The 20496-nt window shown below is 39.7% G+C and overlaps 1 protein-coding gene across 2 annotated transcripts in view; it reads left to right on the plus strand.

Moving 5' to 3' along the window:
- The window catches only part of KMT5B (lysine methyltransferase 5B), a 51424-nt gene that overhangs the window by 12358 nt on the left and 18570 nt on the right, over positions 1–20496 (plus strand). The window contains exons 2-4 of one of the 2 annotated variants that reach the window (XM_073347086.1): positions 4529–4771; positions 6404–6551; positions 8768–8866. In XM_073347086.1, coding sequence (XP_073203187.1) covers positions 4612–4771; positions 6404–6551; positions 8768–8866 — 407 coding nt within the window. In that variant the 5' untranslated portion in view covers positions 4529–4611. The remainder of the gene's footprint in view (positions 1–4528; positions 4772–6403; positions 6552–8767; positions 8867–20496) is intronic. The other variant, XM_073347087.1, reaches the window with a different exon arrangement.

Raw genomic sequence — 20496 nt, forward strand, 5'->3', positions numbered from 1 at the left:
TCATGTAGCATGTTTGTTTTCCTGGCTGAAGTGTAACTGATGTGTTTCTTTCACATGTCACAGCAGAAACACTCACCCATTACTTGGACAGAAGCACTTAATATGGTTACGTTAGAACTCATCTGCTACAAAAAAAGTTCCTCCAACAGACTTCAATTGCCTGTACTTCATTTTATTGTAGCTTGGCAAAATTCAGTCTGGATGTAAAAAGATGCTGGACTGAATTCATGTCCACATGATATTTGTTACCTCTTCACAGCAAAGAGTTGCTAAAACAGATTTAATTGGAATACATATAATCTGCCTCCATAGCTGTAGTGGCTTAACCAAAACTTCCTGGTGCAGAGCTTTTCTGAGGAAAATTCCAAACCATTTTTTTTTTTTTTTTGGTCATATGCTTTCCATTGCATTCTAAATACTTTCACTTTGTATTATGATATGACAATTATCAGAAAAGATTCTTGAACCTCTATGTCTTTGCATTAGAGTTCTAGTAGGTTTTGGAGCTTGTAGTTTTGTTAAATCTTCTGTCCCTACTTGTCATATTTTTCCTTTACCTTTTGTTTGAATAATTATTTGCAGTCTTTTGGCAGTACTTCTAGCCATCTGTATTACAAACGTTTACTTTATTATATGGCACTGAGCACTTTGGAGGCATAGGATACCTAATATAATTATTTTTAACTGATGAAAACATGCACCGAACAATGTGGCATACTTTTCCTAAATGTTGGGAATTTAGAAAAATCTTAGAGCGCAATACATATAAAGTATCTGATTAGGTCACTAAAAATCTTGCAATCTAATCTGCTAGGATAAAACGCTTTTCAACTGGTAATACTGTAAATTGAGTATGACAAGCTTATTGTGTACGGTACATTTATGCTATGAAACGGACCCTGCTTTTTCAATTTAAATCTGACTCCTACAGTACCTAAATGCAATTTTCAGATTGTTTAGAACTGGATCACTTTCTCCACAAATCATGTGATCACGAGGATCAAAGTACAGTGGTGTATGAGGATCAAGGTACAGTGGTGTACAGCAGTAATGTCTTGCTGATATGATAAATTGTGCAAAAGGCTGTGAACAAAAAGCGAGGTTTGCTGGTCATTTACATACTGTAGATTTTCTGCTCTAATTTTAACACTACTTACTCCTGGCCCATTGAGCTAGACCTAATTTTTACATGGACTAGTAGGTGTAGTGGTAGCCTCAGGCCATTAGATCACTATCTGTTTTAAACTCTGAATTTTAAATTAACAGACTTAACCTTTGCTTTTGATGTCATCCCCTTCCTCCCATCCATTTCTAACGTTGTCCGTTGTCTCTGCTGTTTGTGTTCCTTATTAGTTCATTCTGTTTTTATTGCTCTTTGTAGAGTAATGTTAAGTTGTGCTTTACAATTCAAAACAAATTAGTGTTCTGTCAGGAGGTATACTAGAAAATAATCTTCTTACTTGATCGCATATGTATCCATCAGTTCTGACAGTTGAGGAGTATTCCTCTTAGAAACTAGGCACACTCAGAACTTTTAAGTGGACCTTTAGAACTCATAAATTCTGTCTGCTCTGCTTCCAGAAACTGTAGTTAACTGTGCTGCAATATAATTCCCTCAGATATCCGTGCTTGCAATGGAATATTTCCCTGTTGGGGATCAACATGTTTTCTTTATTTACAACTCCAGGACCATTGCTTGAAAACATTTACTAGTCTTTCATGTGTGTGGCAAGCTGAGATATTTGACTGTAAAGTCACATCATTCTCATTACTGTCTTTGCCATTTTCCACTCAGATTCCAACACTTGAGTATCTGAGATGTCACAAACTGATGAAGGTAGAAGTGAATGCTTTATACTATGTAAAAATTGGGATTCTTGTCTTTTCGGTACTATCAGTCATTGATTTCTAGCACTAACGATGTAAAGAATATCTATTACCAAAATCATATGATGATGATACAGAATTTTTTTGCTAGTCATTATGGTTTGAATTATAGCTGTCACTGCTCTCTCAATCTAGCAGGTTTTCTTTTGTTACCAGTTGACAGATGAACATAGCAAATCCCAGATTTTGGTCTAATGTAACTTTTAATCCCTATGTAGTCATTCAAAATTCCATTTATCCAGATGTTTCAGAGACAGTTAATTTTCAGTGGGGATTTCCTGAAGTGTTTTTGTATTTATCAGCACTGAATGATCTAGCAAAGAATTTGAGCACCATATGATATCCATCACTTGTTTGGTCATTTTGTCCAAATGAAATATTGGCTCTAAATGTAAGCATCATCACTCAGAGAGCTGATTTAGATAGTTCTACTTAAGGCTACGATTTTTTCAGGAAAAATTTTAATAACTGTCCCAGCAGAGGTGCAGAAAACAAGGATATGTCAAAGGGAATGGAGGCCCCATAAGGTGGAGCTGTGATTGGACAGTGAGCCCACTGTACACTTACCCTGCAGCAACGGCTCTTATCCCACAGGGCTGGGCCCGCTTCCCTGCTCAAGGCATCACAAGCTGGCCAATGTAGTCACAGCACCATTCAGGTTTGGCGCATCTGCCCCAGTGGAGATAGTGTGGATGTGGACCATATTTGATTGGCATTGTGACTCCGTGGGTCAGCTTGCAACACCAGTCAAATTTGGCCCTCTGCACCTCCTGCGACCATGTGGACCAGCTTGCAATATTTGAATGGGTAAAGAGCTGCTGCTGTGGGGGTCACAGACTTCATTCAAATTCACCATTACAGTGAACACTGTGATCCCCATGTCAGTATTGTAGCTTAAGGCCATGTCTACACTAGAGACCTTACAGTGGTATAGCTGTGCCGATGCAGCTGCGTCACTGTAAAATCTCCTGTGTAGCTGCTCTGTGCTGATGGAAGAGAGTTCTCCCGTCGTCATAATTAAACCAGCCCCAGTGAGTGGTGGTAGATGTGTCAGTGGGGGGGCGTCTCCCGCTGACATAGCTCTGACACGAGCGCTTCTGTCGGTGTAACTTATGTCGCTTAAGGGGGTGGGGTTTTTTTCCACACCCGTGAGCAACATAAGTGATATCAACAAAAGTGCTAATATAGACATAGCCTAAGTTATGGCTGTGTGAAAGCCTTATACAAACAAGAGAAACCGTCTAAGACCTGGATCCTTAAGTGCCTTCCAAATATGCTCTAGTGTGGGGGTTGGCAACCTTTCAGAAGTGGTGTTCCGAGTCTTCATTTATTCGCTCTAATTTAAGGTTTCGTGTGCCAGTAATACATTTTAATGTTTTTAGAAGGTCTCTTTTTATAAGTCTAGAATATATAACTAAACTATTGTATGTAAAGTAAATATGGTTTTTAAAATGTTTAAGAAGCTTCATTTAAAATTAATTTAAAATGCAGAGCTGCCCCTCCCCTGCCCCCACCCCCCAGACCGGTGTCCAGTACCCAGGCAGTGTGAGTGCCCCTGGAAATCAGCTCGCGTGCCGCTTTTGGCACACATGCAACAGGTTGCCTACCCCTGCTCTAGTGCTTACAGTTGAATATGGGGTAGACTGCAGCAATGCATCACCAGAGTCCATTACAGGCAGCTGGGCTACAGCTTCCTTTGAGGAGGGCATGATAGTCAGATATTTTACCTCTGGAGCCTCCTCTGGCCTATTGTATGTACCATTTTTATAAGTGGTCGAGCTGTGTGTGTTTTGAAAACATGATTTAAAATGAAACTTTGAAGCATTGTTTCCATTAGGAAATGTCAAACACTTACTGGGTAGCATTCCCCCAATATTTTCTCATATGGAGGTACCAAGTTTGCTTACCCAATTTCAAAGCATCCACTGCTGTGGATCAAGTAGCTGTTGCAAATGATCAAAAATAAATAAGGGTGTCTCTCATGGCTCCTGCCAGGGCTCCTTGTTCGAGTCATGTGAAATCTGTTTTGTTTCTTTCTGTGCCCTGAGTGCTGCCAGAAAGTTATTAACCCTGTGAGCATAATGCCAGTTGACATGATAATCACCATCACCTATGCTGGTTAAGTTTATAGCTTTAAGATTAATCTTTTTTCCAAAAATGTAGGACTCCTAGTATTTACAAGCTCGATAGACCAACTCCGATTGTAAACTGTTTTGCTGTGAGGAACTTTGTTGGATTACTTATGTCTATAAAGTACTTCACATGCTTATGGTACCATATGGTAATGTAGAAGTAATAATGCCTTTCAGTATTAACCAGCACAGTTGCTGATACTCTCTTCTTGTCTCTTCAAAGACATGGTGCTTTGACATGCATAACTTCTACAGTTGTGCATCCTGATCAGGGAAACCTTTGTTTGTATCAAAGTATAATTCCTTTAAATATTTCAAACTAACAAGTACTCAGTTGGTTTCTTGACTTTTTTTTTTAAAGCCTATGGTTTTTGTAATTTGTTATAGTTGTACAATAATTCTTACTGTTCCTGGGCACCTCTGAGATTTTGTCTTAAAACTGTGTTTTGGAAATGGCTTCTCATTTAGTTTTAATCTTTTCGTATATTTTGGTGTTTTGTTTCCACTAGGAATTGAAACTGAAATTATTGACCCACTTCTCCAAGGCTTTTGAAAAGTGACTAAATGCAACTGGGTCAGGTTGTCTGTGGGAATGAAGTGGCTGGGAGAATCCAAGAACATGGTAGTGAATGGCAGGAAAAATGGAGGCAAGTTGTCTAATGAACATCAGCAGAATGAGTCCAAGTTGCAGCACACTGGAAAGGAGAATCCAAAGACTAGCAAAAATGGAGTTGAGAGAAGATCAAGCAGATGTATGTACATGTTCATAGGGTTGGGTTGTGATGTGAATCATAGAATCTTGCTTACTGGTGTGTTAGCTTTTTAATTGCTTATTCTGAAATCTTGAGATACATGGTTAGTTCACTGGGAAGGCTGTTGTCCCCACATACAGTTAGCAGTAGAATAATTTTTATTATGCTTGTAATTCAGTGGTGGTTATTTCAGAAATAAGTATCTATTAAATCCCATTGAAAAGTTAAATGCAAATGATTTAACTTTGATTTATTTTGAATTAAGTGGAAAAAATTTGCATACAGCAAACATCCTTAATATGTGACGGCTAAGAACTAACATGGTTGCAGAGTGGACTTTAGACATATTCTAAAATAATAATTTGTCCACAAATCTTGTGGAACCAGTTGTGAAAGTTACATAAATATACATTCTTATATACGTAAACCCCAATTTTATTAGTCACACCTACATGAGTAATCCATTGTAAAACTGAGGTTTCTTAAAAACAAATTTAAATTTTTATTATGAATTTCAAGTAGAGGACCAGATACAAATTTCAGGTAACACTGGTATTTGGAGTTTGGAAAATCAGGCTTTGCTTTTATGTTGTCACTTGTTAATTTGATATCTCTGAGGCAAATATTGCTGAAATGTGTACTGATAATGATTTTACGAGCACATATCCATGGTTTTAGGTACCCTTGACAGTATTTTAAAAATCAAATTACACCATCCATTCTGCGTAACCTTACTAACCAACAATAGCTAGGGAAAACAATCTCCCCTTTGCATCTTCACTTTCACCCTTCCTGACGACTCATCACCCTCCTAATTATCCCCTTTAGATGGGCCTTTTGCACGTCTGAAATGTTAACAGATTTGGGTTACTTTATTCTGGGTGAAATGGTACAAGTTCCAAGGTCAAGGAGAACATCCTACCAGCAATCCCCTTTCTTGCGGATCTTGGAGTACTGTTATAATAACCTTTTAAATTCTGGTATGCCACTATAAAAAGCATGCTTCCAAACTTAGCCCCAGCCTCTTTTTCTGAATGGTTTTGAGAGGTTTTTGTGAAGCACACTGCAATAATCTAATCTCTAGGCAAGGAAGGTATGTGAGACTGTTTGCAAGGTCTGCATCTGAAAGAAACATCAGTTTTCTGGCCATATTTAAATAATAGGAGATCACCTAAACCAAATTCTAGGTCAGCCCAGGATTAGAGAAATCTCACGTTTTATCTGGTCTTTTGCCCTGTCCAAGAAAGATAGCATCCTAATTGTTTCATGGCCCCTTGCCACAGAGACCAAAGGAGATCAAATAAAACGAAAGAATGAGAACCTACATCATGCACTCACAGGGTAGAGATCACACTCGTGGTCCTCACTTCTTCCCCTCTCCCATTGTACTTCCAATCAACAAAACAGGCTGCTGGAATCCCTGGTGATAGCAGAGTGGTCTCTCTTAAAGGGACTTACTCTAGCTGGTGTCCCAGCTGATTGAGGGCATCCAAGCCAGAGCTGCACTAGTACAGTGCCTTGCACTTCTTGTTGCTGCTGGTATCCTTGGTGGAGTTGCCCTTTTAAAGGGAGGATACTGTAAGATTGAATAGTTTTCTATTTAAGTAACCCTGGTGTTTTTGCTTTTTGCAGGTAGTGGTGCTTCAGGATTTGAGGGCCAAAGTCGCTACGTGCCTTCCTCTGGAATGTCTGCCAAGGAGCTGTGTGAAAATGATGACCTAGCAACTAGTTTGGTTCTTGATCCCTATTTAGGTTTTCAGACACACAAAATGAATACTAGGTAACTTCGTTTGCCTTTATTTACCTAGCAGAGAAATAATCATCTTAGTGATGTAGACAGTAAAGGGTAAATGAGGAGTTTCTTGCATATCTGTAGAAATTTACAAAATGGTAATATCTGTTTTTATATTCTTGTTCTCTTGGGTATCTTTAGCCTTCAGAGTGGTGCTGCTCTGGTAAATGGGACTCGGAGCATGGTAGCAACATGTAGCTGCACCACTGTAGTTGGTATTTCCATTAAACCCTGTTGTCAAGTTCCATTATTGAGCAGGAACTTAATAGAAAGTTTCTTAATCTAGGTAACAGTTACGTTAATCAGTTCAGAAGGGGTTATATTAACCTTTTGAAATAATGTTTGGTGGTAAAAGTAAAACTTTTGTTACTTCAGGTGTTGGACTTCAATCTCTGATTTATTAATAGGCTTAGTGTAACCATTTAAATGTTACACTAAGGCCAACAATCTCAAACAAGTGTGTGCAAAATCCCACTAGAGGGATGCAATTCAGATTGTCTGTACGCATGCCTATATACATGTGCACACTGGGGACTTGCGCACCCAAGTCAGACGTATACATTTGTACTTGGACACACACCTTCCTGAAAACTTGAACCTAAAATTGGTGTGGATCAGTGTCTGGTTTTTGAGAGTTTGTTCCTATTTTTCAGAAATACTACAGATTATATACAGTCTGTAACATCCTGTTCAATTGTTGCCTGTGTATGGATTTTTATTGCAGTAGTTTAATTCTGTATGCTTACCAAAAATACATATAATTGTGGGAGGAACTGTCTCTTATTTTGTGTTCGGCCTTGTATAAACACAGTGGGGCCTTGATCTCAGTTGGAGCCTTATTACAAATAAAAAATAATCAGATTATTCAGCCAGTTCATGCTAGTATTTCCTTGAATAAATTTTTGTTTTGATTTATTGAAGATCCAAAATATTTAACTACTATGTTAGAATAATTTTTATTTAAACATGACTGTTTATATACAATCCCATTACTAGATCGTTGCTGTATTTTACTAGGTCAAATAGGTCTTGGATGTAGAAAAACAGGTTGACCAATATGAATGCTAAATTAATTCATGTCATGCAATAAAAATAATTCACTAGTAAGGTCTTACACATTAGGGTTACATTGGTGCAGTGGAGTGTTAACAAACTCTTGAAATCTGCAGGCCCATTCTAAAAAGCTGCATTTTCAGAACTCCGCATCCATCCTTCTGCCCTTCATTTAAGGAATGCTTTCATTCTTCAGGTGTACTTCAGGGTATTGGTTAGACTAGCATCTTGAGTCCACAATAAAACTGCCTATTTAGGTAAGTATTCTTAGGGTCCTTGTTACCGCAGTATTTGAACATCTGCTGTAGTTGGCCCAGCTGATTACAGATGCTCCTGCAATTAAAGGAGCCCTCTTTCTATTGCATGGGAAGTCAGATGAAGGAGATGGGTGTATACATGATTCTGTAGCTTCCTGTCAGGGCAATGATCGTGCAGAGAAATTATTTCTCCTTTCTTCATTTTATGATTGACATGCCGACTTCATAAATGTGTAATGTTTTCTGGTTATAAGACTACGATGAGCAAACTACATTTCTTCAGTTTTTTTGTTTGTTTTAAGATGTTACTATTTCAAACAAATGGTGGTGAAACAAAAGACTTATCACCATGAATTTCTTCCTTTCTCAGATGTGTAAAACAGTTACAGGCAGTGTGCAATTAGACTTCAAGGGTAATAGTTATTAAATTTGAAGCAGTGTGGGAAACATTTTAGTGAAGCTTAAAGCTTCCATTTGAAACACATTTTCTCAATTTTGCTGAGATTGTCTTATTGCAATGAATTAAAAATGAAGGCATCAGCTTAGTTCTTATTTAGCTCCTCTTGGTCACATCTGGTTATTGTCAGGGCAGGACAGCTTGGTTTTTGTTGCTTTTATCTAGTAAGGTGTGTTTCTTGTTTTGCATTGTCTTATGAGGTAAAAAACTTCAGATGCAGAATGACTAGATAATTGTTCAGGGAATAAGAAACACTAGTACCAGGACATACCATGATAGTAGAAATTAAATTAGTTTCACAACTCTTAATTTTGGAACATCTTCAACTTCAGTGTTAAGAGGTCTTGGAAACATTACACCTTGTATATTGAAGTGTGTCTAAAAACAAAATATCCAGTCACGGTAGAAAATGCACTTTTTTTCCTTTACACCTTCAGGCAAGTTGAGAGGAGGCTGCTATTCAAATGGTTACGTCACGAATATTCTACAGTAATCTTGAAGATGTTTGTATCTGTTGATTTGCATATGGTTACAAGGTTTGTATTTATGTAAACAGTCCAGCACAAGGCTGATTAAAGGTCTACTTTCACTTACATGTCTGGAAGCCAAGATCCTATTTTCTGCTGCAATTGGATAAATATACAAATATCTTGTCTTAGACCCACAGAGAAAATTTGTATATGATTCAGCAGTTAAAGGTTCTTTAAGGATTTGTTATTTGCACAGAAATCATTGGGCAGGGCAAGACAAGACATCTTTAAAATTCTTCGTAAAACATTTAAATTAACTTTTTCCCTTTCCTCTTTTTGCCCTCCCCCACCCCCAGTTGACTGATCTGCTGCTGTCAAATAGAAAATAAGTGTGGTGAATTGTGTATTATAGGTTGCTGGTGGTTTTATTATTTTTCTCTGAAACATTAGTGAAAGAATATGAAGTCTGAAATAATATGCCTGGATTTAGTTAGAAACTTTAATGCAGTATTCTCATGACCATGCCTCCTCAGAGCCCCACATGCCATGTGAATCACCAAATCCTTTTGAATAGTAATTGGTTGGTATTTTGAAGAGGAAATATTGTAAGATAAAGGGGTGCTCTGATAAGCATGCCACCAGACTCCTAGAATTTGGAGAAATCACCTATACTGGGATCACAAGAAGAATAGAAGCAGGTCATCTATGGCAAGATGGATCCATCTGACTAAAGCACCAGAAGTCAGTGAACTTTGAATACTCCAGTAGATGGGATATTGGAGACTCAAATTATCATAGTACCAAGCTCCTACTACTTCACCTTCAGGGTCTATCAGAATGGTTCAGGTGAGATTTTCTCTGTACCTCCGCATTCCCCGGAGCTTTGCAAATAGGTCCTTGATGCTATGAAAGCCATGTTTCTGGAGCAAACCAGTGTCATTTTCAAATCCATTGGATCACAGTTCTTACTGAATCTAATTTTGGTGATTTGAATTTCTTGAAACCAAGAAAAACAGGTTTTTTCACTTTCTACTGCAACACTATCTCAAAGGGAGCCTAGTTTTTTTTACTGGAGCATCTGTGGAGCATTAAATGTCATCTTAGGCAACTTCAGAGTTTAAATCTCACCTAGGTTTTTCTCCATATGGGTATTGTGCATCTTAGGGCTTTTAGGCCGTTGATCCTCTGCCTCCTGAGTTAGTGATTTTCTCCAGGGAGTGATGATGAAACAGGTCATTTTCTTTGCAGAAGGCAGTCTTCTCTGGGTTCCCTTACCGTAGCCCCCACAATTAGTAGTTCTGCTTGATGATGTCGGACACTTCTAAAAGAGGAACTGGAAGGCCAGTCCTGAGAGGTTTACCTTTCTACTGCATCCTCTGATGAGGCTCTTATCCACTTCCCCCTTTCCTCTGAAGGGCCTGGTGTTACTGAGGACTTGATGGACTGATAACTCTGGAGATCCATTTAGTGACTTTTCCCAGAAATAACACATTATTTTGACATCTTGAATCTCCAAGAGAAAGTAGTCCTCTCTATCAATTAAAGTCTGCTGGAACTGGCTGAAGAGGTCTGCAACCAGTCTTTCTTGGCTGCCTTGGTTTCTAGGAAATCATGTTCTTTGGACCAAGAGCTAGGGAGGAATTTGAGCTAATCTCTCAATATTCTTCCACATGCTCACTTGTGGTTTTGCTGCAAATGATAAATCGCAAGCTGGGAAAATGGCATATACCCTGGGAAACAAAACATCCAGAAGTTAGGTATGTCTAATAGGTTATTTCTCTGCAGTCCTGATGCTCAAGGCCTCTCACGTAGGGGCATGACAGCCTGGCAGCAAGTCCTCATTATAGTTTAGGATGGCATTTTAGGCCCAGTTTATTCTAATGGACAAGAAAAAGAGTTCCTCAAGGTCTTTGAGGACCAATAAGTATATGTAGGCATTTGCTGAGAGTCCCTTTTGACATATCCAGTGAAGCTGTCTGCTTTTGGCCAAACTAGTCTTTCTTGCAGGAGACTTTTCTGGCTCTGGAATTTTGAACTTTTGGCACAGGCTTAAGGCAAAATAATGGATTCACTCTTCTAAGGGACTGATGTGGCCTTAAAGAAACTAAAGACCACCAGACCCACAGCCAGGTTTCTAAATTTGGGTCACTTGGCTCCTAAAAGGTGCTTTCTGGTTTCAAATGTTGCAGTTTTGAGAGTTCTCTTCTGGAGCTGCCTGGCACAGGGCCCAGACAGTCTTGGAAGCTTTTCCTCCTCCAATGGGGATGGAAAGACTTTCTCCTCTACCGCTGCAGCAGTATGCAGTGCATCTCAGCAGTATCTGAGGGTGCGACTCATAACCAGTTGTAAGACTTAGATTTTTTTTCACCCTTTCCCCTCTTATTTGGTAACTGTCCCTTTTTTTCTGGGGTAGGCAAGCCATTTCTTCAGACTGAATCTTACACACAGTCAAACAGGGATGCACCTTTAGTTTGAAACCATGCCAAGCTCTGTCCTGTACCCTTTTTAGGCATCTTTCTCAAAAACTGATGGAAGAAGTAGTGTTGACTCTCTCTTGAAAATAGATGTGGTGCCAAAACCTTTCTCCTGATATTTTTCACTTTCTGAAAGGCTCAGTAGCCTGTACCTGTTCTGGCCACTTGCAGATTGAATAATACCTAAGGAAATCCAAATTCTGCATGGTTTTGTTAGGGAGATAATTCCTACCATCAACTCTCAGGACTAGTTCAGGATCCTGGGCTTTCAAGATTCTTGTTTGTCTGTCTCAATAAGGAAGACATAAGAAGTACTTTAGGTTCATGGCAGGCAACAAGCACTAATAGTATAAGGTGTTGTGCTTTGGGCTGGCAGCAGCTCCTTGTATATTCACCAAGTGTTTGGTGGTGGTTGTAGCTGATCTGCTTTGTTGAGACCTGCAGATGTATTTATATCTTGTCTGGCTCATAGGAGCTCAGTTGTACAGCAGGGTAGTTCCTATCATGGGGCGGGTGGGGAGCTTGCTTTCTCTCTCTATCTGAAAGTAAATAAATCTTGGTCTAAAACTTAGGCTCTAAGCTTTTGTAGGGGATACAGTAGATTCTGCAAGGGCTCTAGCTTGATTATCTCAGAATATCTGAGACCTGATCTAGGCAGTAGACCCAGCTAAATCCAGCCCAGAACAGTCAATGGGATTTTTATTTGCAAATGTCCAGCCTGATGATCACCTGCACATTGTCACTTCTTTTGAGTTGGTGCAGATGTGATCCTTGCTAGGGTGATGGAATCTGTACAGAACAAGTGTTCTCAGCTTCACATGCTGATATCCTCCCCCCTCAGCAGACTCTTGAGGGGGCACACTGCTAGAGTGTCTTGAAGGGGGTGCCCTTCTCTTAGCCTGCTGTTGAGATAACTGTAGCCTTTAATCTGAGCTGTACTCTTCTGAACTAGAAAGGGTAGTGCTGTGTCACCTGAGTCAGGAAGCAATCCGTCTATGAGAGTGTTGCATCTGAAACAAAGGGGGACACTCTGCTCTGCATCTGCCTGGCACAAACAACATCTCACTTGACCATCTGAGTTGGTATCGTAAAGATCTGCATAAGAGATCACTCAGATTCTGCTCTGGTCATCTGATAGTTGCCAAGTGGTCGTCCAGATATGGGCTTCCTTGTGTTATGCCAAGACAAGCTACCTGAGATCACAATGCATATCAGATGTTTTGCATTTTGTAGTAAGAAAGAAGGCTCCTCTACTCCTTTTTCGTTTTTTGGTTCAACAGGATCGGTGATCTCAGGCTTCGTTCCTAGAGCTGCTGGCCCTGTCATCTAGTCACTTTTCTCCAGAGTCAAGTTTTTTTTTTTCCCTAGCTGAATGGTAGGGTAGCTCACCCAGACCTCAAGTTTCACTTGGCAATATTGCTGATGGGTTTCTAGATCAAGATGTCTTCTGCGTGATTGAGAAATCCAAGGTTACCCTACTGGAGTCCAAAAAACCATATGGTAGGAAGTGTTATGCTGCAAATTAGCCAGTTTAGGAGGTTTGTTGTCCGGGTCCAGTTATATTGGGCTTTCTCTTTGCTATAAAGGCTATCCTTCACTATTTTTAGCTATGGCTAAGGTCTGCTTATGGTCCATGGTATTCTGTGAAACACTTTTTAAAGGGTCTTACAAACTAGTAGCCTCCCATCGTGAAACCTAACTGATATGGGAGACTTGACTTTGGTGTTAATCAAACCTATAGAAAGACCCATTCATCCTTTGGATTCTTGCTCACTATACCACCTTTCGCTGAAGGTGTCACTTCCAGTGGCTTCTTTGTTGGCCATGAGCACCAGGAAGTTACAAGTCTTTGCAGTCAACCCACCTTGTACAGCATTCAACAGACAAGGCAGTTTTTAAGTCTCATCCCAAATTTTCACATTAATGGGATTAGACTGTCTTCTCAGTCTGTTGGTATTGCTGCCTGTCTTTCCCAATGTTCCATAGTGTTCCTGGGGAGGTGAGTCACATCCTGGATGCTGAGAGCTGTCATCTACTACTTAGGCAGAACTAAGGTATTTAGAAACGGAAACAATTTTTGCCTGTTGGAGAAAAAGCTAGAGGACAGGTTTTCTAAATGGATAAGACTGCATTTAGTAACGTTATGAACTAGCTCATGCTCATTGCATCTGAAGATCTGGATTTACGGGGCTAGGTAGCTGGCTTTCCAAATGGTATAGCTCCACAGCGAGCCCTTATCTGAAATCTTTAGGGCTGTTATGTGGACTTCACCTCACACCCACACATTCTCTCATCACTGCATAAAGAGCACATCCTGATTTCAGGAGAGCAGTGCTTCAGTAATTGTTTTAACTTTGCAGAACACCTCAGCCCCCACCTCTTCAAGGAATTCACTGCTTGTTAATGTTTCATACAGCAGGGTTCTATGGAGATAGCACCATGGAGGAGCAAAGTAGATGAGCTACCAGCAGTAAATCTTGTTCTACAAATTCATTTACTCCACAGAGTCACACTGAATCTCCCCTCTGCTTCAAAGCCGAACTCTAAATAAGGCTTCTAGAAGTAGAGGAATTCCAGGAACCATTAGAGGACTGGCATATTTATACCCTTGACTAGTGAAACCTAGAATGTGACGGAATTTGCACACATGCTCAAACTGTGAAGTCTTGCTAAATATGATTGTATGGTCATGTAATTAAGCACACGTTTCCTAAGTTGTGGCTCTGTGGAGGTAATGCATTGGAGAACATGTGTTTGCAATTGGTAAGTAGCCCCTTTATAGAACAATTTACTGTTTCATGTCAAAGTTTATCTACATTCTTGAGACCCAGATTCCTAGAACTATCTAGATACTGAAAGTGAACTTTGTCTCATTTTGAAAAACCACTGTGGTCTAAAATCTGTGCATTGTCCAATTTTTTGATTCTTTGGGTTTATCTTGCTAACCATAAGTTCCATGACTTCTTCATTATTGGTTTTCTTCTGCAAGACGACATGGCTGTTTTGGATTTAGCTAATTTGCTGCTGTCTAAGGTATTGGGTACATTGGGTAAAATATGTTTCCCCAGGCTGCCACAACATTCAATTGAATTTCAGTGGAGTATAGCAATTTCAACAGAACCTCCACACAGTAGCTGGACTGGAGTGCTAACAGTAGAGTGAAATGATAAATTGTATTTATGAAGAGATGGATGATAGGAGGGAAAGAGAAATAACATCTGAACATCTTAGCCAAAACAGGGAAATATTTACTTGCTGCCCTGATCAATGAAATGATGTGGCGGAGGATTTTTTTTCTGCTTAAATTTTAGACACATTTAAAGATTGGACATATCAGTCTGACTTTTAATTTTGCAATAAGTTTCTTGAACTGAAACTGACTAAATTATTGGGGTACTTCCCCTTTGCTATTGATTGAGAATATAGTTTTTGTTTTGGCATACAGGATAAGAAGCTGTCTTTTCTTAATGACAGCATTGAAGATTAAGTGCACAATAGACTTGATTTAAAAAAAAACAACAAAGTAGTACCACTAGCTTTTGCAAATTATAAAGTTTACAAATTTTGTCTGTGTGAAGACCATGCATTATATTACTTTTATTTCGTATGTATTTTAAAAGTAAATTAAATAGCATTTTCTGTTTGGTTATAAGTGGAACTGAATTTTTTGTATTCATTGTGCGGCATTGTCTTCAATGCTCGAGAACCTTACACTGTTTGTCCTTATATTCATGCTATAGTGCTACTGATGTAATATAAGACTTTGTTTTCACGTCCACCAAAGCAAACTATCTTCTGAATAAAGTGCCTGTCATTCAAGCAAAGACCATTGGGATACAATTTTTGGTAACCTCCAACATGTCTTTCTCTCCGTTTTCCCTAGTCTAAGTTTAAGAAGCAGCTGTAGCATTTTATAACTTCTTCATTCACTGGTGCAGCATGTCAGATAGGTGCATTATATGGAGCACCATTCTATTATCTCTTGCAGAATCATTTTACCCTTTTTGTTCAAACTCACTGCTCTCAGTGACTGAATTAATCAAGGTACAGTACTCCTGAACTTACCAGAACCTCTCCTTTAACTTCCTTTATAGGCAAGCATCTCACTGACCCTTGGCTTTATACCTTGGACTTTCAAGATTCTTTAAGTAACCCCGAGGTAAGAGAAACTTCAGAGAGAGAGAGAGCGCTTTGGTTCTCTGTAGCTGTTCTCTTGACAGCCTTGCTTAATAGGGCCTTCTCAGTTATAAGGGCCAAACTGGGACAAGATGATCATCTAGCCAGATCTCCTATTACAACAGCCTCAGCTATTGTGGGATCTCATTGATGAGAAAAAAGTACTTACTATACAGGGTAATTTGAAATATTACTATTCTCCAGCTCATCAGAAGAAGGGAAATGACTTTCTTTAAAGATGCTATCAATGCAGAATTTTCATTCTTAGCTCTCTTGGTTCCAGCATGAGTCATGCAGGAATCTCCTTAGCTCATGAGATTTTTGGCCCTTTGAGGCAGTTGTAGGTTGTCTGAAGGGGACTGTCTTAATCAGCAGGCTTCAACATCATGTGCATTAGAGGACCCGAACATTCCATTTTGGTTTTTTTTTCCCTCTCCCCGATTAAAGCTGGCAAAGGAGCTTATTGCAGGAGCTGCCCGAAAGTTCTGACCAGCACAGCTCTGGTCCACACTGCAGCCTCTATTTAGAAGCTGGGTATCTTTTTCTGTTTTCTAGCTTTGAGCTAGTCACTTACTCTTTGGGTCAGTAAAGTTTTTTCTCCTTTAGCTCATGTTTTTATGTATGTTCACTTATGATTTTCTTTTTAGGTTCTTTTAAATTCAGATTGAGGCATTATTGGGGAACTCTCAATCGGCTATTTCCAGTGGATGAAATCTGGGTTCTAGCAGAAAGTGCCATTGACAGAGAAAGAGACAACACCTGAGGTGCGGAGTTCAGGCTCTTACTTATGCTGTCTGGGCTACTGGCAGAAAGTGCTGGTTAAAAACTGTCACGTGACCCAGTGCTAAGTCAAAACACTACTGGTGAAGACCCTTGGTTCCTCTCAAGTATGACATTCTCAGGCTGTTCTAAGGAGGACTATGCCTCTAGGATTCCTTGGCATCTTTGAAGCGGCAGTACCTTGAGGCAAATCAGCGCCTTAGGGTATGTGTGGAAGGACATCTCTGAGTGTGTTGGTGCCTTTCATCAGCACTTCGGAGTCCAGGACTCGTGGCAATTTTCTCAACTCCTAGATGATGCTGTTTACATCACCAGGTTCCAACAGTACCTACGCAATTGATCTGTGAACATTCTTGGGCCACAGGCTTTTATAGAATGTGTTTAGAAATTCCATCATGTTGGCACCATTGAAGCCTGTGCCACATGCCATAATGTTATGCATTATATGCAGTGCTGTTGTAGTCGTGTTGGTTTTTGCCTCTGACTGGAGTGGTGTTACTAGGTCACTTCACCTTGAATGGTCCCTTGACATATATGTTAACTGTGCTAAACAATCTTTCACCTTGTATTTATCTGTGACTCTCTGAGTATATTTCCCAGACCTGAAGAAGAGCTCTGTAAAAGCTTGTCTCTGTCACCAACAGAAGTTGATCCAATAAAAGATATTCTCTCACCCAGTTTATCTCTCTAATATCATGGATTCATATTGCTAGATCCAGAATCCCTTAGAGTATCCGTGGGGATCGTGACTGTGCACTGTTTACTATCATCTGAGTCTTGTCACCATCCTGAAAAGAAGCCTCCTTGATTCTCCGTGTGCTTCAGGAGTCCCTGGATACTACTTTTGAACTGGCAAATCTTTCAGAGTTTACCCAAATGTACAGGTTCTGTGCATTATGGTTTTACAAGCGTGCAGTACCTCAAAAGCCCTACTTTAATTTTCAGATTTTGGAGACTGTATGCACAGCATGACATTTCTCTGATCTCTTTCCATGTTTCAGACTTCCTGGGTTTTGGTTTGGTTGGTTGGTTTGTTTTTTGTACTCTTTTTGGGAGGCTCTGAGTTTCGAGACCTTTGGATTCTCTAATGCATCCCTATTTAATTGAACGCTTTTTACAGACCTACTGCTACTAGCCCCTCGGAAATTTCCTTGGCATATAAAAATCCCAGGTTCTTGCTTCAGTAGAACACTGTCTCTCTCTGCTGCTTATGATCACAGAGAAGATATGGGCATTTCACTAAAATATGAATACTTGTCAGCACCCTAGATGAGGGGTCAATAAGGCTTAGTCTGCCTGTGGAGTCAGGATGTCATGGGGAATTTCAGATCTGTGGGGCCCTTTTGGACTATAAAACATACTTGTTCTCTCTCTTGTTCCCATGGTTCTTGGAAGCTTGAGGTCTTTGTTTCCCTTTTCTGAATCTGGACCCAATATTTGGTGTCCGTGTCTGCTATCTTTCCGTCCTTTCCTTGAGATCAGGTTAGAATAAGCTTTCTTGCTTTGGGTAGCAAGTATCAGAGTTCTGCTCTCTGTGCACTACCAAGATAGTGTCTTATAAGACTCTCAGCACATACAGTTCTGGTCTCATTGGGTGGCATTATAGTATTCAAAATCCAAACCCATCCCAGGAGGAAACAGATGCATCAAAGCCAAGTGATATGCATACTCACTGACAGTTAATTACATTCAAGATACAGTTTCAAGTATGTGTCATGTCCCCAAGCAGGTCTCCCTACTTCCATCATCTCAGAAGGAGGCTACAAAGAGATGTCAGATATCTATGGTGACTTTTTTAGTTGCACATAGACTCCTTTTTTAAATAGCTCACTTGTTGGAATATAATTTCCTATACTCCATCCTAGTTTAATTTGGCAATGTATGTTTGTCAGCCTATTATGAGACAATGATCTTATCTTGACCCTTCACATTCAGCATTAAAAGGCACCCTTTTATATTTCAGACAGAACTGTTGAAGGCTTCTTTGATTTAACGCTGTATTTGTGAGCTAAGATGCCTTGTGTACAAGATCACTTTCCACATGGGACTGCCTTCAGCTCCTAGAGTTAGTATGCTTCATACACTAGGGACTGATTCACCTTATAGCAGACTTTACAGTAAAAGGTGCTGCTATGGACTCATCCAACATTTCCTAGCCCAGATGGGTTGTGTTTTATTTTTGTGAGACTTCCCGTGGGGGGAGGGGGTGTTTGTGTGTGTTTTGTTTAACTTTTCCCCAACACCTGCATGCCCATTGCAGACAAGTGGCCCTTCTCCAAGCCCTTAACTTAAAGACCCTCTGGGTGTTCTTGGAGCAGATGAAAAGCCTTGGAAATGCAATTAGTTTTCTGGTTTTTACACCCCACCCCCCCCAAGCTCCTCGGTAATGCTGTCGCTGGAGCACCATGTTAAAAGACTGCCTGCCTGGGAAGCTGTCTTGTGTCTTGAAGACAGTATTTCAATTGATTTCAGTCCTAAACAGGACACTTCCCATTGCCTGCTATAGGAAGATTTTCAGTCTTGGGCATAGGATCATGTGGTTGCTTTACATATATCCACACATTTTCAAGTATTTTTGATCTTGAGGATGAAAGTACAACTTTAGTCTGTTTTTTGTAGTATGAAGAGCCTAAATTCTTTGCTTATGGGGCTTGCCTTTTTTTTTTAATATGTCCCCAATTCCACAGTGAAGTCTGAATTGCTGTCTTTTTTTATAGTCACATTCTCGCTTACTTAATGGACTTTTCCTTGTTCGTTTTGCCTATTTACTATAGTATTTAATTATTTCACGAGTATTGGGACTTCCCTCAAACTGCTTACTCTCCAAAAGCGAAAATCTTACATTGATAGTATCTTTAGAGAAGGGAAAATTATGTTGCTTCTCTGAAGATATTATGCTAGGTTCTTACTCACCTAGCCACCCACTTCCCCTCTGAATTTGAGTTTTTAAATATTGAGGTGATGTCTTGTGCATTTGCCATATGAACAGTCTTTCCTCCATTTCCTATCTGGTTGACTCCTTTGGTGGTATTTCATATATATTCATTTTTAAAAAAGCATATGAGTAAATGAATTGTTTTGCCTGTATCAATTTGAAATTTAGGGGACTACTTGCTTCCTTCTCTTAAAAGGAACTGGCTGGAATGTTGTGGAGTCTCCAGGGCATCAAAGCATAATCAGTAGGACAGTGTCCTTGAACTGGTTTATAAGTGCCTAAGAGGACCAAAAATCTTAAGAACTGGGGGATTTCCCCTCATAACTCATGCTGGAGACCCAAGACTGAGACTCCCACATGATGATATCTTCATAGAAACAGAATTTTAAGATAAGTACTCATGATTTTCCCTTCTATCTGTAATCCTCAATTCTTCAGATGCCTCTTTGTGAGGGGAACTATGTTTGTGGTTTAAATAACCATAAAAGTGCTAAAGCCATTTAGTCAGCTCAAAAATAAAAGTTGAGGACTAATTGAGGGGGAAAACCAGATAAGATATTGCCATATCCATTGCAACTAAAGGTGTATGCAAACTGTTGGTGTACAGTGTTTCATGTAGTGTGGTTGCTAGATGTGCTTCACAGTTTTGGCCAAGTAAGCATAGCTCACTGCTTACTGAGGAAATTGATCAGACAATGGAAAGAAGCAGAAAGCAAGCAAGAAGTCCTACTCTAACATTGGAGGCTGTTTCAATTTAGGATCCTCCATTTTGAATGGTTTGATGCTTGTATCTGTGAGAAGGCTCAGTTAAGTATGGTTATTAAATCCAGGTGTAGTCCCTTTTTTGCATCTTGGGAGTACTGCAAGGAATTATCCTTTTAACATCTTCTGTGTGAGATGTATATTGAGGGAGAATTCCCTAGTGTACAAAATGGGCAAAAGCATATCCTCAGTAGTCTGATTACATGGTTCTTCTAAGTTGCGGTCTCTCTTTAGAGCTTGTTCAAAAGACAGCTTCTTGGGGATATTCCCTGTATGAGAGGTCCATTTCCAGATTTTTGGCACAATAAACCAAAAATGCCATAATTTGACTTTTTGGGGCGGGGGGAGGAGAGCATCTGTATTTACCTAAATCTTGCCACCTTATCAGACTTCATCCCAGCCATTACAAAGCTAGTCAGTCTGATCTGTCTCCTCTTACAAAAGGTCATTTGCCAAGTTCTCTGCTCAGTGAGATTCCCTGGGGCTTTAGATCTTTTGGATACTACAAAAAGATCAGTAAAGAATGGCTGAGCCATTATGTTTCAAGAGAGCACAAAATGGAGACCCAG

Source organism: Lepidochelys kempii, chromosome 6, assembly GCF_965140265.1.
Source record: "Lepidochelys kempii isolate rLepKem1 chromosome 6, rLepKem1.hap2, whole genome shotgun sequence".
Taxonomy (NCBI): domain Eukaryota; kingdom Metazoa; phylum Chordata; order Testudines; family Cheloniidae; genus Lepidochelys; species Lepidochelys kempii.